General features: G+C 41.3%; 1 protein-coding gene across 3 annotated transcripts in view; it reads right to left on the bottom strand.

Annotated features, from left to right (window-relative positions):
* Positions 1-16,598, bottom strand: part of PYROXD2 (pyridine nucleotide-disulphide oxidoreductase domain 2) — a 97,742-nt gene that overhangs the window by 57,007 nt on the left and 24,137 nt on the right. For all 3 annotated transcript variants that reach the window (XM_029610112.1, XM_029610110.1, XM_029610109.1), the window contains exons 6-10: positions 15,528-15,681; positions 14,780-14,841; positions 8,875-8,972; positions 8,181-8,322; positions 5,403-5,537 (exon numbers count right to left, since the gene is read on the bottom strand). In XM_029610112.1, the coding sequence (XP_029465972.1) occupies positions 5,403-5,537; positions 8,181-8,322; positions 8,875-8,972; positions 14,780-14,841; positions 15,528-15,681 (591 nt within the window). The remainder of the gene's footprint in view (positions 1-5,402; positions 5,538-8,180; positions 8,323-8,874; positions 8,973-14,779; positions 14,842-15,527; positions 15,682-16,598) is intronic.

Raw genomic sequence — 16,598 nt, 5'->3', positions numbered from 1 at the left:
TTTTCGGGGGGTACGTGCGTATCCCCCCCCCCCCCATCACCACCGCCGCCGTCAAAGTGGAGAGTAATGTAGTTGTGTCAAAAGCATAAAGTCTTATTGGTTAGGCATAGTAATCCCTTGCCTTATGTTAAGGGTAGTAATTGCTGCTCCGTGCAGGGTACCCCTATGCTTATCAGTTCCCCAGAGCATAAAAGTTGGGGGCCCTCGTTTGGTTGTTGTCTGAATCCAACTCCCCTTTTTGCCCCGCTCTCTTCCCAGACTCCTCAACTTTATTTAAAATTGATCCTCAGACACCCCCCCCCCCCCGGCATAAAACATAATCCCTGATAGTCGAGTGGCTCCACCCCTACCCACCTTTCACAGAAAAGGAATTCCTGGTGGTCTAGGGACCCTCATCCTGCCTTCCCAGACCCCTTAGCTCTAAAAAGGTACCCTGGTGGTCTAGCAGTGGCCTGGAGCACCCCCTAGGCTACAGGCTAGTTGACACCGTTTTTCAAAATGTCACCAGCCAGCTGAGAGACAAAGGCCAGCTGGTGCCATTTTGGAAAGTGGCATCAATCAGCCTGGGGCCTAAGGGGGGCTTTGCGCCATCACTGAACCATCAGGGTACCTTTTTTTAAGGGAAGATGGGATCCATGGGTGGGGAAGGGAGTACCTAGACCACCAATGATTCCTTTTCTGTGAAAGGGGGAATGGGGTGGGGGCCACTAGACTGCCAGGGATTATATCTTATGTTGGTGGAGGTTTGAGGGTTGGGGGGATGATACTGGGGTATTTGGGTTGGGGAAGATAATTTTAAATGGAAGGGGTCTGGGAAGGGAGTGGGGCATTGCTGCATGACTTTTAATTCTATTTTTTAAACTTTATTAAGGCTGAGCAACATCAAAGGGTGGCGGTGAGTGTGTGTGTGAGTCTAAATAGATCCCTGGAGGGGGGGGGGGGGTTATTTATGAGCCAAGTGGCCTTTTAATATGATGGTAGCCTCAGGTGAAATGGGCCATCATCACACTTTTTTTCTCCATTTCCCTGTCATATTTTTTATTGTGGGTTTTTTCTACAATAGAAATATTGTGGGGAAACAGCAGCAATATTTTACAGAGGGGAGGCCAAAAATTGTGGGAATACCTCCCTGTGATATTTCTCCCCTCCTGTGGTAAAATATTGCTCCACAGTAAATGACCCCCTTAGACTGTGAGCCCTCTGAGGACAGAGAAATACCTAAAAGTACCTGAATGCAAACTGCTGAATAAATAAAATAGCTCATACAAAACATGGCAGCTAGGAGGGTGCTGAGGAAGCCTTGCAGGGTTAGAGCATTGCTGCCCCCTGTGAAGACTGCAACCATTGCCAGTGGAAGCCAGGACTGGATTTAAAATCTTGGCACTTGACATTTCGGGCTCAGAGAAGAAATGGCCCTTCCTATTTGAAGGAGTCCCTGAGCTGGTATAGCCCTTGGAGGAACCTTCAATCATCTCAAAATTGCTTGCTGGAAGTGCCAATTTCTCAAATAGTGCAGCGGGCTGCGGTTAGAAAAGAGTGTTAGTGATGGCAACGTCAATGCTTTGAAATAACCTGATGAAGGACATCAGGGTAGACTGGAATTATTTGCAATTTCGGAAAAAAGTTTCACCTTTTTTGTTTTCTTCAGGCTAGTGGAGGTAAAGAAGTGGCAGGAAGGTCCTGTGAAGTATTGTCCGGGGATACTGGCTAGGTGCTGTGACGTGTATCTGGAATGATATTGTCAGGCTGGCTAATGGTTTGAGGAAATAGAGAGGTCAGGAGAGGGGAATTCATGGAGTAGGATATGTATTGCTTACCTAGCCAAAAGGAGCCCGAGCTGCATTCCCATTAATTGTTGTTCCTGCTGTTGTTCAACATTAAACCTCTCGCCTCAACTCTGCCCCCTTGACATGCCCACCATGACAGCATTTGGGAACATGAGAAGTGGGGCCTTCAAAAGACCCACCTTGCCAACGGACCCGCTGGAAGGCATGCCCTTTCGTCTGGCCCTTATTCTGCAATTCTATCTAGCCTTTGTGTTATCGCTTGGCTTTTTGATATCTGATTCATGTTGTGCTTTGTATTAAATGGAGATGCAGATTTCTACAATTCAAGGTAAAGGTCAGAACTCTTTATTTCCCAAATATAATCCACTGTGGCATAAAAGTTGTCTATACAGCATTGAATTCAGCATGTGGAGATTTGCAGAGACCCTACGAATCACGTCCCCTTGAATCTAGAATATCTGAAAGTTTGCTCGGTAAGATCCAAAGTAGATTAGATCCTTGCTATGATACTTGATGATCATTTAGATATGTTTCTGCTTTTTGAAACCATTAGTGAGTAGGAGATATAACAAGGGCTGCAATGCAGTTATTTTAAATTCTGTCTTCCCTTCAGGATATTCTTTTTACCATTTAGCTAGAGCCGGAAAGCATGAGGGTGGGTTGGTGGTTATTTATGGCGATGTTGTTCCAATTCAAAATATTGATTTTAGTATTGGCCCTGGGCATGAACATTGAATAAAGTTATGACTGCTATATAGTGTTGGTATACCATCCTCCCAATATTAACAATGTGAGTCTAATCTTGCTAGGTGATTATATGACTCTCTAGAGCTAAAGTAAAAAAAATCTGATTTTTTTATTTCAAACTTCTCAAAGACGTGTTTAAAAAGTTTATTCTGCGAGTTTCAGATGCTTTTTTCTGCGCCTCATCTTAAGGCCCTTGTTATATCTCCTATTCACTAATGGGTCGATATAGTACAGTGCGCACTGTTAACTCACGTTTGGACGCGGGTTAACAGTAACCCGCACAGTAAGGGGTAATAGCGCATCGAAAACGCGCGGCCATCCCCCTCGAAACTAATAGCGCCCGCAACATGCAAATACATGTTGATGGCCCTATTAGTTATTCCGCACGATTCAGTAAGTAAAATGTGCAGCCAAGCCGCACATTTAAAAAGGACTCTTTAAATTTCGAGTCAGTGTTAGTATACTTGTTGACATATTTAATTCAACTGTATATCATACTCTGGATGAGATTGCTGTGCTTGTCAAACTTTGCAAAAGATCTGTCCCTTCTGTCCATGATTTAGTAAAGAATTAGTTGAGAAATAAATAGACGAGCACAGCGAAAATGGCAAAAAGGTCCCCAACCTTGTAATAGACTTTTAGTACTCTTTGAAGGAATTATAGACAGTTTTCTAATCAGTGGGGAAAAAAACCCCCTTCTATAATAAGTAACTGAATGAGTCTTTAAACAGACCTAAAGAATTTTCATTTAGTGAAGTTTAACTTATTTCTCAAAATCTGTAGCTACTAACATAGAGATTGGTGGTGAGGAATTTGCAGTTTATTATGTATCCAAGACTGTTACCTTACTGCACAAATTAGATAATTCCTCCCCTGTATTTTTACAGACTACTGAAATTAATATTGCTAAGACGACTTGGGATACATTTGAACTGCCCTCAGTAACGGAGATCGAAAAAGTTCTGTATCAAGTAAAATATTCCCACTGTGCCCTTGATCCCTGCTCTGTGGAATTTATTAATTTTCGGGAAAAAATCAATTCCTAAAAATAACAGATATAATTCACTGTTCATTAAAGGAAGGAACCTTTCATGAGGCATTTAAAAAGGCCATCATGCACCCAACTTTAAAGCATGGTTCTCTCCCTAAAGATATCTGAGTTATAGGCCTATTTCTGATCTTCCAAAATTTTATAGAGAAAGTTATGGTGCAACAATAGATAGAATTTCTGGACACCCATAAAATTATAAGTCCCCATGAGAGTGGATTTAGACAGGAGGACTGTATAGCGCTCTATACAGTAAAATGGATTGCGATTCATGGACGCACTTTGGACGCGGCTTGTATTTGCATGCCATTTAAATACTGTATCGAGCGGTATGTGATCCGAAATGTGCGCACGGCAAACAAGCGGGCGCCCGGCACTGCTGCACTTTTTCTTACGCGCCTTTACTGTATCGGCCTGATAGTTAGGGTGATCAATTTGGTTTAGGAGGACATTATCACTATCTTTCAGCCATGTTTCAGTAATGCAGAAGATAGTGGAATTTAGTTCCTCTAGATCATTTTATCAGTGGGAAGTTTTTGATAGCGATTGGTCATTTAGTAAGCCATTCAGCTTCTCCAGAATGCTGCAATGCAATGAATATATTTATCCTATTCTGGGACAATTATACTGGCTTCCCATAGAACAGCGAATTAAGTTTAAGATTTTGCTATTAGTTTTTAAAGTTGTCACAGATATTAGTCCAGCATAGTTGTCAGAACTTTTGGTTTCATATCAACAGTCTTCATCTCTACGATCACAAGAGGACTTTTTATTTGTTCCTTCATTGAAAAAGAATCAACTAGTTATAACCAGATTGCGTGCATTCTCTTTTATTGAGCCTACCTTATGGAATTGCCTGCCACATGCTTTACAACATATCATAGAGGAATTTCTAATCGGCTAAAAATACCCTTCTATAACAAGCAACTGAATGATTCTTTAAACAAACCTAAAGAATTGTTTCATTTGGTATAAAAGTTTAACTTATTTCTTCAAATCTATAGTTACTAACATTAAGATTGGTTGTGAGGAATTTGCAGTCTATTATGTATCCAAGACTGCTACCTTACTTAACAAATTTGATAATTTCTCCCTAGTATTTTTACAAGATACTGAAATTAAGCAGCTAAAAGTTCACTTATTTGTAGAAAATTTTTGAGATATTTCACAATAGATGAAATATATTCTGTATGCTTGATTGTATTTTAATGTTTTGATGGGTTTTTTTATTAATGTCTTTTAATGTTTTATTGATTTTTATTTGATTTATGAAATTGATATTTTACATTTATTGTAAACTGGTTAGTACAATATATTTGTTTATGCTGTGTAAAAATATTTTAAAATGAAATACATAAATATCTGGATTTAACTTTGGAGCAAAGTCAAATTTTCTTTGTGCTATTTACATTCTCAAATCAGTTGATGCCAGAATTCAGTATCCTAAAGAAGGTTTTCATCACATCAATCTCAGAGCATAGGGGAAACAGGAGAAAGAAATACATTCAACTAATATGTACACAGACTTGTGCTCATTTGGCATGGCACATTCCACAGGAAAGACCCAAGGCTTTGGAACAGATGAGGACCAACTCTGTAACCGAGCACAACGTATGGCATGGAACATGTACGTACGCCAGTGATAAGTTAACAAAAAAAGATCATTAGCTAACCCAAGTACTGTCTCTATGAACATCCCTTTCTTTCTCTGTCTATATGGTATCTCTCTTCTAACTTAGAAAAAAAAGTATCCCAAATCCTGTGCTTCTTTTCATTGCTTCTCTTTTGGATGCGCTCTGACCATAATTTCTTTTTCTCACCTGCGGAGTGAGTTTCATAAATGTGGTATAAGGAGAGGCATTGGATAGAACCAGCTTGCTCTTCACTTCTGTGCCATCCTGCAGATGAACCCCCTGTGCCTTCCTACTGTTGTCCACCAGAATACGATCCACTTGCTGAAATGGGACCAAACATTAGCAAAAAGTCAATAATTACTTTCCATTACTGCAACTAGTGCAATGGGATTTCTACCTGTTATGCTGGTCAGTTATCTGAATATTTAAGAGTATTATTATTATCATATTATAAAGTAGCTATGAATCTAACATTTTGCAGGCTCTCTATAATAAAGTAATGATTTTAATCTTAGACACTCACATGGCAAAAAATTGTCCCATAGCCTACAGTAAAACAATCTAATTGCTGTTCACCAAGTTGTAACACTATCGAAATTGTGAGGGAAATGGGGATGGCCAGGGTGATAGATTGACTGAATGTTGCTGTACTTTATAATAGAAACAAAATATTGTATGGGTGAAAGGTCCAGTTTGCATAGGTAGTTTATTTAATTAATTTATTTAAAAGATTTATAATCCACTTCCTCCTAAGTCTGGAGTGGGTACAATGCAATATACATAAATCCAGACAGTACAAGACTAGACACAACTACGTTAGTCCATCTGACTGGCAAAGAAAATTGAGGTTGATATTCAAAAGCCATTTAGATGGAAAACTGAAAAGTTATATAACTATTAGTCCAGTTGGAACTGAACAGATAAGTCTAACTTTCCGGGGGCAGGCGGGAGGTGTTTTGGGGAGGAGTGGAGTTAGCTGTATAAATCATCTGGCTAAATCCAATATTCAGAGTTAGCTGGATAATTTATATGGCTAACTGTGGTCATATCACATATCATAAAGTTAGCCTGATAAACATATCTGGCTAACTTTAACATAGGTAACCCTTTTTTTTTGGGGGGGGGGTAGTTTAAGTCCCAAGGGCACACAAACTTATTTATTCTTCGGTGGTGCTCCGGCTAGCGCTTCTCCCATAGCATTACTCTCTGTCCCAAGGGTGGATCCTCTTTGCATGGAGGGGGAAGCTAAAGCTTATGGCTGGGGTGGTGATGTGTTCCTCTCTTAGGGGTACATTTTAAAAAGGGTGCACGCGCTACCCGGCGCGCACAAATGTACGCCCAATTTTATAACTTGTGCACGCAGGCATGCGCAAGTTATAAAATTGGGAGTTGGCGTGCGCAAGGGGGTGCACAATTGTGCACCTTGTGCGTGCCGAGCCACGCTACCTTCCCCTGTTCCCTTCCCCCCTACCCCACCTTCCCTTCCCCTACCTCCCCCGCCCTTCCCCCCTACCTTTTTTCTTTTTTTTTTGATTCTATTTCAAAACTTACTTCAGCCCTAGGGCTGAAGTAAGTTGCGTGCGCCGGCCGACTGCCGGTGCGCGATCCCAAGCACAGCAGCAAATGGCCGCCGTGCCTGGAACCTCTAGCCCCAGGATTAACGCAGGTCACTGGGCCTTTTTAAAATAGGCCCGGCGCACATAAGACTGGTTTTGCGCGTAAATCAGGAGGATTTACACGAGTAACTTTTTAAAAATCTGGCCCTTACTGTGTAGTTAGAGGTGGATCCCAAGGGGCGAGATCCTGGGACAAACGGGCAGGACAACGTGCTGGGTGTTAAAATAAATGCTTAAAGTCAAAGTAAAGTCCAATTTATCAAGAATGGAAAGATACATCACGGCTGTATCTCCTTTTCTGGCTTCTCTCCTGGGGTTTAGCTTACTACTTTTACTCTGAGTGTATAAACTATCCCAGCACTGTAGTGAAATCCCATGACGGTAGGATCCCCTTTTTACGGAAAAGTCCTACCTTGGTTCAGATGTTCATTCCCGGTCACCCAGCCTGTGTTCTGGTCCCTTAGGAGTGGAGATCCGAGGGGGGGGGGGGGGGGGGAAACGGTCTCCAAAATTTTGCTGATCTGTGACCTCTCATGCAGGAAAAGTCTTGGGCAATCAGGAACCAGTCTAACCCAACCCTGGATTCCCATGGGGAGGGATGGATTAACATAAACCTCCCCATAAAACAATACCAGAATACTTGCTTAGTGCAAAAAACTCTCGGTGATTGTCTTGATGCTATACTGTCACTGGTGCTTGTCCCATACAGGGAGTAGGCCAGGGCCCTTGTCCTTTGTGTCCGGTGGAAGCCTTCTCCAAAGGATGCGAGGTTTAAACAGCAGTCTCCTCTAAAACTAGGATACGTTTTAGACATCAAACATTTCATGCTGTTGGGTACTGTCACTGCTGCTTGCCTGACCTAAGGAGTAGTGTGAGGCTCACAGGTCTTCAGCCCTTTCATGGGAATCCCAGAAGGGGATCTGGCAAAAATGAGGGAGATCCTCTGGCAGAAAGTGCACTGTGAGAAACCTCCTCCAAAATAAGTTTCATGATGAGGCAAGGAGGCCTCACTCAGGATAAGAAAAAAACAGCATCCTTACTCCTCTGAGGCTAACTCAAAATGACCGCAGTGAATATTAAATTAGCTTCACTAAATAAGCTGAGGCAACCCATCCCAGACCTCCAGGTTGGGAGGGACGAATAGGATGGAAAGCTCACAGAAATGTTGACTTTCTAAGCAGGGTCCTAGGGCCATCTAGTGGCTGACCCGAAGGAGTACCACAGATAGCTGGGTATATTCAGCGGTAGGACTGCGCCACTGAATATACCCTGCTAGTTAGTGGGATAATTTATCTGGCTAACTAGCCAAGCTGCTCAGCGGTTGAATATTGCCCCCATTATTCCTTACTTTCTCTGTAAAGATTTCAGCTCCATATGATGCTGCAGCACTGGCAATAGCGTGAGATACTCCACCCATTCCTCCTTCCACATAACCCCAGCATCCCTTCTTCCCTTCTAGTTCCCCCATAACATGATGCAGCAGCACGTATCTGAAAGAGGAAAACATTTCACTTAAATCACAAGCAAGGATTGTTTAGGCTGATATTCACTTCCAGTCCTCAAGGGCCTGGGTCGGGTTTTCAGGATATCCTTAATGGATATGTGTTAAAAAGCTATGCATGCACATTGCAACAATTGTATGTAAATTATTTCAATCATATTCATTAGGGATCCTGAAAATCTGACCTTTTTGTAGTCCTTTAGGCAGTAAAAAAAAACAATGAGCAAGGTCTACACTGAAGGTCTGTTTTTTAAAACCAACATTCATATTTATCTTTTCCCAATAAGAGGGGAACAATTGGATATAGGACTTTATTTTTGTGTTATTTACTAACAAAATATCTGCCTATATATAAGTAGTAGAATAACCAGACTAAATCATGTCCTCTATCTAAAAAAAAAAAAAAAAAAAAAGTTAATAGATTTTCATCTCTATGAATTTGACCTCATGATCACATGCTCATGCAAAACATATCTGCCAAATTGGAACTGCCTAGAAACACTTGGTAGTATGATTAGCAATGTGCTGCCCATTACCTTACCCACTTCCAGGTGCATAAGGACTTAACATTGCACCAATCACAGCATCAGTCGCCAGCGTTGACTTCAGAGGCTCAGACTCAAACCAATGATTCAAAATCTGAAAAAAAGCATAGCATACAAAATACTTTGTGCCATGCATATATCCTTCAGCTCTGCTGTTGAAAAAAAGCTACATCCATTCCCAGGCTGTTCCCGATCCTCCCCTACCCATCCCTCAATTACTGATTGTGATTCTGACCAAGGGGGCCATTTATCAAAATGCGATAAGGTGTTTTCGCATGTGAAAAGCCCCTTTAACGCATGCGATCGCACCATATCGTATGGTGCGATGCAAATTCAGAAAATAGGAGGAGTTAGGGCTGGGTTAGCCTGTTTGTGAAGAGCTTTCACACAGCTGTAATGCCAATTTTAACTACACCTCTTTGAATTGCATTAGGCTGTGGTAAGGTTTCATTGCCCTTTGTGATGTCTCCTGTAAGGCCTATTTCAGGTGAATTGAAGGGGGGGGAGAGGGAGAGAGAGAGAGAGAGAGAGAGAGAGAGAGAGAGAGACTGGCCATAATGTCATGGCCCATAGGTAGGTATTTGTATCCCTATGGTAGGCCCACCTAGTAACTCGAGGTGGGGATTAGGTAAGAGTGTAGGGGGTTAGGGGCCACTTGGACATTGTACATGACACCTACGAACAAAATAGTGGTCTCATGAAGATTTGATGACCTTTGGAGTGAGGAAACTCACTCCAAGATGAGATTTGGGCAAGGTTCTCTCAACCTAGCTTGATGTTGGAGTGAGGAAACTCACTCCAAGATGAGATTTGGGCAAGGTTCTCTCAACCTAGCTTGATGTTAGAGAATCCATCAAGCTAGGTTGAGAGAACCTTGCCCAAATCTCATCTTGGAGTGAGTTTCCTCACTCCAAAGGTCATCAAATCTTCATGAGACCACTGTTCTGTTCGTAGGTGTCATGTACAATGTCAAAGTGGCCCCTAACCCCCTACACTCTTACCTAAACCCCACCTCGAGTTACTAGGTGGGCCTACCATAGGGATACAAATACCTACCTATGGGCCATGACATTATGGCCAGTCTCTCTCTCTCTCTCTCTCTCTCTCTCTCTCTCTCTCTCTCTCTCTCTCTCTCTCTCTCTCTCTCACACACACACACACCATTAACAATGGTCCCCCAGTGGTTGAATACAACAGGTTGGCACTTATCACAGAATCTGAAAAGGGTATCACAATTCGCACAGGTAATTATTGCAATAAATGCTATATTAGCATAAAACATGCCCCTTTTGCTATCGCATGTGGTACATAAATCCAGGCCCAAGTCATTTATGTAATCTAGTGCAACTGACCAATGCTTTATGTTGGCAGGACTAAAAGTTTAAAACTAGATTGGTTGAACACATGATCTGCCGCAAATCTCATAAGAGGCAAGCTCCTATGGTTGAGCATTGCTTGGCTTTTCATTATTCTTTCACATCCTTAAGCTGGTTTGTGCTGCAATAAATTCTGGAATGGCATAGTAGAAGGGACTGGAAGCTTACTATCCATGAACAATGGATTTTTTTGTTACAAGGCACTAAACCATATGGTATGAATGAAAGTAAAATGGTTTTCCTTCTTATGATGTTAGTCAAGCAAAAGCATTGTTAAGTTAAATGTAAGACATTGATAAGACAGGCTAAGAGAATTTGAAATGAAGTTGGCCATAGAGGCAAAAACTAATAACTTTTAAATATATTCAAAACAGGAAACCTGTGATGGAGTCGATAGGACTGTTAGATGATTGAGGTGTTAAAGGGGCTCTTAGATAAGACTATCGTGGAAAGACTAAATGAATTTTTTGCTTCGGTGTTTACTAAGGAGAATATTGAGGAGATACCGTTTCAGGAGATGGTTTTCAAGGGTAATGATTCAGATGAACTGAACCAAATCACGGTGAACTTGGAAGATGTAGTAGGCCGGATTGACAAACTAAAGAGTAGCAAATTGCCTGGACTGGATGGTATACACCTCAGGGTTCTGAAAGAACTAAAAAATGAAATTTCAGATCAATTAGTAAAATTTGTAACCTATCATTAAAATTGTCCATTGTACCTGAAGACTGGAGGGTGGCCAATGTAACCCCAATATTTAAAAAGGGCTCAAGGGGTGGTCTGGGAAACTATAGACCAATGAGCCTGACTTCAGTGCCGGGAAAAATAGTTTCCACTATTTTAAAGAACAAAATCACAGAATATATAGAAATACATGGTTTAATGGAACACAGCCAGCATGGATTTACCCAAGGGAAGTCTTGGCTCAAAAATCTGTTACATTTTTTGAAGGGGTTACTAGCAATGAGCATAAACTTAAACAAATAGATTAGATATTGTGTATTTGGATTTTTAGAAAGTGTTTGACAAAGTCCCTTGTGAGAGGTTTCTAAGAAAACTAAAATTTCATGGGATAGGAGGTGATGTCCTTTCGTGGAAACCAAACTGGTAAAAGGAAACAGAGAGTAGGATTAAAAGGTCAATTTTCTATTTGGATAAAAGTAAACAGTGGAGTGCCTCAGGGATCTGTACTTGGACCGGTGCTTTTCAATATATTTATAAATGATCTGGAAAGGGATACAAGTGAGGCAATCAATTTGCAAATGACACAATTATTCAGAGTAGTTAAATCACATGTGGTATGTGATAAATTGCAGGAGGACCTTGCGAGACTGGAAGATTTGGCATCCAAATGGCAGATGAAATGTAATGTGGACAAATGCAAGGTGATGCATATAGGGAAAAATAAGCCTTACTGTAGTTACAGGATGTTAGGTTCCATATTAGGAGTTACCACCCAGGAAAAAGATCTAGGCGTCACAGTGGATAATTTATTGAACTCGTCGGCTCAGAGTGCCATAGTGCTCAAAAAAGCAAACAATGTTAGGAATTATTAGGAAGGGAATGGTTAATAAAACAGAATATCATAATGCCTCTGTATCACTCCATGCTGAGATCACACTTTGAGTACTGTGTGCAGTTCTGGTCACCACATCTTAAAGATATAGTTGCACTAGAGAAGGTACAGAGAAGAACGACCAAAATGATAAAGGGGATGGAACAGCTTCCCAAGAGGAAAGGCTAAAGAGGTTAAGGCTGTTCAGCTTGGAGAAGAGACAGCTGAGGGGGGATATGATGGAGGTCTATAAAATCATGAGAAGACTAGAACGGGTTTAATGTGAATTGGTTATTTACTCTTTCAGATAACAGAACCAGGGGGCACTCCATGAAGTTAGTAAGTAACATGTTTAAAACAAATCGCAAATTTGTTTTTCACTCAACACGCAATTAAACTCCGGAATTCATTGCTGGAGTATATGGTTAGAGCAGTTAGTGTAGCTGGGTTTAAAAAAGGTTTGGATAAGTTCCTGGAGAAGTCCATAAACCGCTATTAATCAAGCTGAGTTAGGGAATAGCCACTGCTATTATTGTATTAGTATCATGGGATCTTGCCAGGTGCTTGTAACCTGGATTGGCCTGTTATGGTCGCCGGCTGTGGCAGTCCGCGGCCGGGACTGACAATCATGGAGGCACCAGCAGTCTGGAAACCATGACCTGCAGGAGGCACCTGCATCCAGACCAAATTCTCCATCTTCGGTGAGTCTCCTAAGTCCAAGCAGTCCTGGTCCCTGCAGGCTCTTCCTGGGGGGGAGCAAGGACTTCCAGTGGCGAAGCATTTCTTCAACTTCTACAGTAACCGGCCTCACCTCCCGAGGGTTCTCTCTCGCTGTAGTAACTCTTACCCCTCCTCGGAGCAGGGTTCCAACTTCCAGGTTCATAACATGGCCACTGTTGGAAACAGGATGCTGGGTTTGAAGGACCCTCAGTCTGACCCAGTATGGAAACTTCTTATGTTCATGTTTAATTTTAATTTTTTTACCAATGATCTGTAATGCATTATTCTTTTTATATCACTTCTGGTGTAAAACTTTTTTTTGAAGAAAAACACTGTAATTAGCAAGTAGTCACAGTAAACTGCTGAGCCATGTGAGAGAGACGATTTTTGCAAGCACTTCCCCCTTGAAGCAGAACTTTTCTAATTACCTCAAAACATGCACCATGTTGGAGCTGGAGTTATAATAATAGGAACCATTAGCATCTCATGTCTGGACATTTGAGATGCTTATATGCTCACCGCATCAGATAAATTAAGTTTGATTACATGTGTTTGAGTACTAATGAGCTGCTTCGCTGCTCCTAGCTTGTTTGTTGCATACAAAAAGCTATTTGAAAAAATATATTTTTTGGATCCAAAGCCTATGATTAAATAGTGGCTTATGGGCTAGGAAGCTCTTCTTACCTATCCACATGATGAAGATTTATTTAATTAGATGTTCTATTTAATGTCATGGGCTGAGTTACTATCTCTCTCATCTGAGTCTTTTTTGAGATAGTCTTCTTTTGATTGTTTATTTATTTTTTGTCATTTTATTGTTTTTTGTTTGCAAACCATCTAAATGATGTTAGGCATGTTTTCAGTACTGAGGCCGATATTCAGCTGTGGAGCAGCTAGTCAAGTTAGTCAGATACAGCTATCCGGCTAACTATTGCCAGCTATCTTAAAGTTAGCTGGTTATGTCTAACCGGCTTACTTTAGGTTCTTGCATGATTTAAAATTCCAGTGTATCTCTACTCACATGCCAATATGTGTATATGGGCACATGCGTACTCGTTCTAAAATTAGCTTGAGTATTTGCATGGAGTTCTTCTAAAGTTAACAGATGAAAACTGTAGTTAAATGATTACTGACTTTAAAACTTGCATGGTGTAGTGGGGATTAGAACCTGCTCTAATATTTTCCAAATGGTCATGGTGGGATGTTGATAGTTTTTGCATATTCGACAGCTATGCAGCTTTTGGGACATCCTTTTTTTGGGATGGGTCTCGGTGCTATAAAATGCCACTGAGCACATGCAATAGTCAGTGGGTAGGAGATATTGGAGAGGGAAGGTGAGACTGCAGGGAGCAGAGAATAAGGAGATGATCCTTGGATCTCAAAGTGAGGAGTTAGTGTAGGAGAATACTTGGGTAAGTTCTCAAGGCCTAATCAAGTAAAGAAGTTTGAGACCAAGTTTTCAAGGTTTTGAGAGGATTTTTTTGGATAATTGGATCAACTTCTGACTGAGAGGGAGGATGCCCTGGAGGAAAGGACTAGGCATCCTCCAATTTGCTGTTTACTGGGCTTGCAGTAAACAGCAAGTTGGAAGACAGACTGAGGTTTTTGAAGACTTGCAGTTTTTGGAGTTTTTGAGCTTTGTGAGAATTGTTAAAGATTCAACCTATCTTGGAACTGGGGAACATTTTTTTCCAGGATCCCTAGCACATGTTGGAGTTGGAAGAGAATTTGGGGAAGGCATTTTGGACCAGGATACAGCTAAGAGTAAGAGGGTCATCAAAAGAGGCGTTATGGACAGAGAAACATCTTTTCCTGATCTATATTTTTCTTATGCTTATGGTTTTTGGAATCAATGCTTGGATCCTAATTTTTAAGCTTAAATAAACCTTCTTTATTTGAACACCATCTTTGGACACTAAGCCTCTTTATTTTAAGGGTGCCTTTGGATTATCAGGCCCCTTCCCTCACTGTGGGTATTGGGCTACATGTGCGAATGACTATGCACCCTAGTTACCCCAACACAGCATCTAGGGCCCTGGAGGCTCAGGTCTCCTCCCCAACTGAGAACTCTGGCCTCCAGGGCTGAAGCTGTGAGTTTTTGTGGATCCGGGAGAGTGAAGACAGTCCTGGGACTCTGCTGTGGCTCAAAACTAAGAGGGGCTTACACTAGTACCTGAGGGGGGTTTCATTGTGGTTGGCTAGCAGAGATTTATAGCGTGCAAAACAATGGATGAATGTTAAGTCACTTACTTTGGCTATTGGAGCTGTAAAAACCTCATAGTACTGAGGGAGCTGTGTGCCCAATTTAAGGCCTATTGAAAGAGAAAAAGCAAAAATGGCAGGTTAGAAGCACACACAGACATAAACACAATTAGCACAAACAGATTAATCCTAAAGAGGTAGATGTTCAGCAGGCTGGTGAATGAGAGTTACCCAGATAACTTTACCTGGATGGATATTCAGAAAACTTATCTGGATAAGTCTATTGCTGACTATATCCAGCTAAGGTCACCCAGATAAGGTTATCGGGTAACTTTAGGAAAGGTGTTTTTTCAACCAGATTTACCTGGCCTTAGCTGAGTAGCAGTGAATATCAGCACTCAGCAGCTAAAATTTAACCATTCCCCCACAACGCCTCAAACATCACTTCTTTTTATCCAACTAAATTTTATCCGGGTAGTGAGTTACCCAGACAAAGTTTAGCTGGGGAGTTGAGGTGGGAGAGGAAGTCTCTTCTAAATCTTGGTTTTAGTCTGGGTAACTCCAAACGTTATCAGGACAAAGACTTGGAATATCGACCTCAAAGACTCTTACAGCCTATGAGTACACTGAATTTTTCTTTTCTTTATTCACCCAGAGATTGACTAACAGGACCTCTGTGTCCATATCCTCCTGCTCCTTGATTGAACCGAATAGCACAGAGCAGTCCTGAAATAAACTTGGATCTGGTTTTCCTTCCCCATTCGGTTTCATTATCAACCCTTTCTCCAGTACATGCCTGCCTGCAGCAAAGGTCGCAGACTCATAATTGACCGCAGCCTCTGAATCGGCGACCCCCGCCTCACTGCAGCAGTGTCAATAGGCGATGTATCCAGCAGTGGGTCAATGGCTGAGACTAAACGGTTCATAAATGCCTCATATTCTGGAAAGACCTGAAAAGGACACAAGGAGGGAGATTACTGAGAAATCCTGGAAACCATTTACAGCACCACATAGCATCATAGATTACTGACTGGTAAATTAGGCTTCCCAGCTGGCTCCGTTTTGTCCAAGCAGACAAAATCCAGTCATGGCTTTACCCCATTGCTTGCACATGCTTAAAGCTCTGATCACAGGAGCAAGCTCTGTGGGTGCTTGAGCATCCCTGATAAAACCAGGATTAGATTTATCAGTCTGACAAAAACAAGGACCACATGCTAATGTCACTGTTTCTGTGAGTTGTTTGGCTGGACTTGAGAGTTGTGTCGTAAGATTTTAATTAATAAGCACGGCCAGACAGTGCTTCTTGGAATTCTATTACGTATTTTAAGTTCCTATGAAGGCTAAACATCTTTAATGGTCAGTTTTTGCAAGAAATAGCCACAACATTATATGTTTTACCCGTTGCGAAAGTATTTAACATTTTTTTCATTTATTTAGGATCATTTTATAAACATTTTCGACATGGCTTCTCCCAGAATCAGCTCTATAATCTGTGTCGTGGTATAAGCAGAAAAGGATAGTTGTAACCCGACATTCAAACAGGCTCTTGTACTGGAAAAAATATGGCATTTTCTTTTATTTACTATGAACATAATTTTCTGGTTGCATGCACCTCATAAAATTAACATATATGCATATAAGTAGCATGTACAGCATCATACGCAAATGATAAGGAAAAAAAGGGATGTTTTGATGGTGAGGTCTGGAAGTATGTGCACAAGTTTTTAGTTTGTAAGCGGTGTATGCTCGGTTATTACCGAACTTGTTTTGTACGCTTTCACATCTGTTAATTGACGCACACAACTGAAATTGCACTGTAGTATTTGGGTGGACAGTATGGGTGAACTGGTGGAGGTTCAGGGTGAAT

Source organism: Rhinatrema bivittatum, chromosome 7 (assembly GCF_901001135.1).
Source record: "Rhinatrema bivittatum chromosome 7, aRhiBiv1.1, whole genome shotgun sequence".
In the NCBI taxonomy this organism is placed as follows: Eukaryota; Metazoa; Chordata; class Amphibia; order Gymnophiona; family Rhinatrematidae; genus Rhinatrema; species Rhinatrema bivittatum.
Note: the sequence above shows the minus strand (reverse complement) of the source record. Positions and strands in the feature narration are given on the sequence as shown.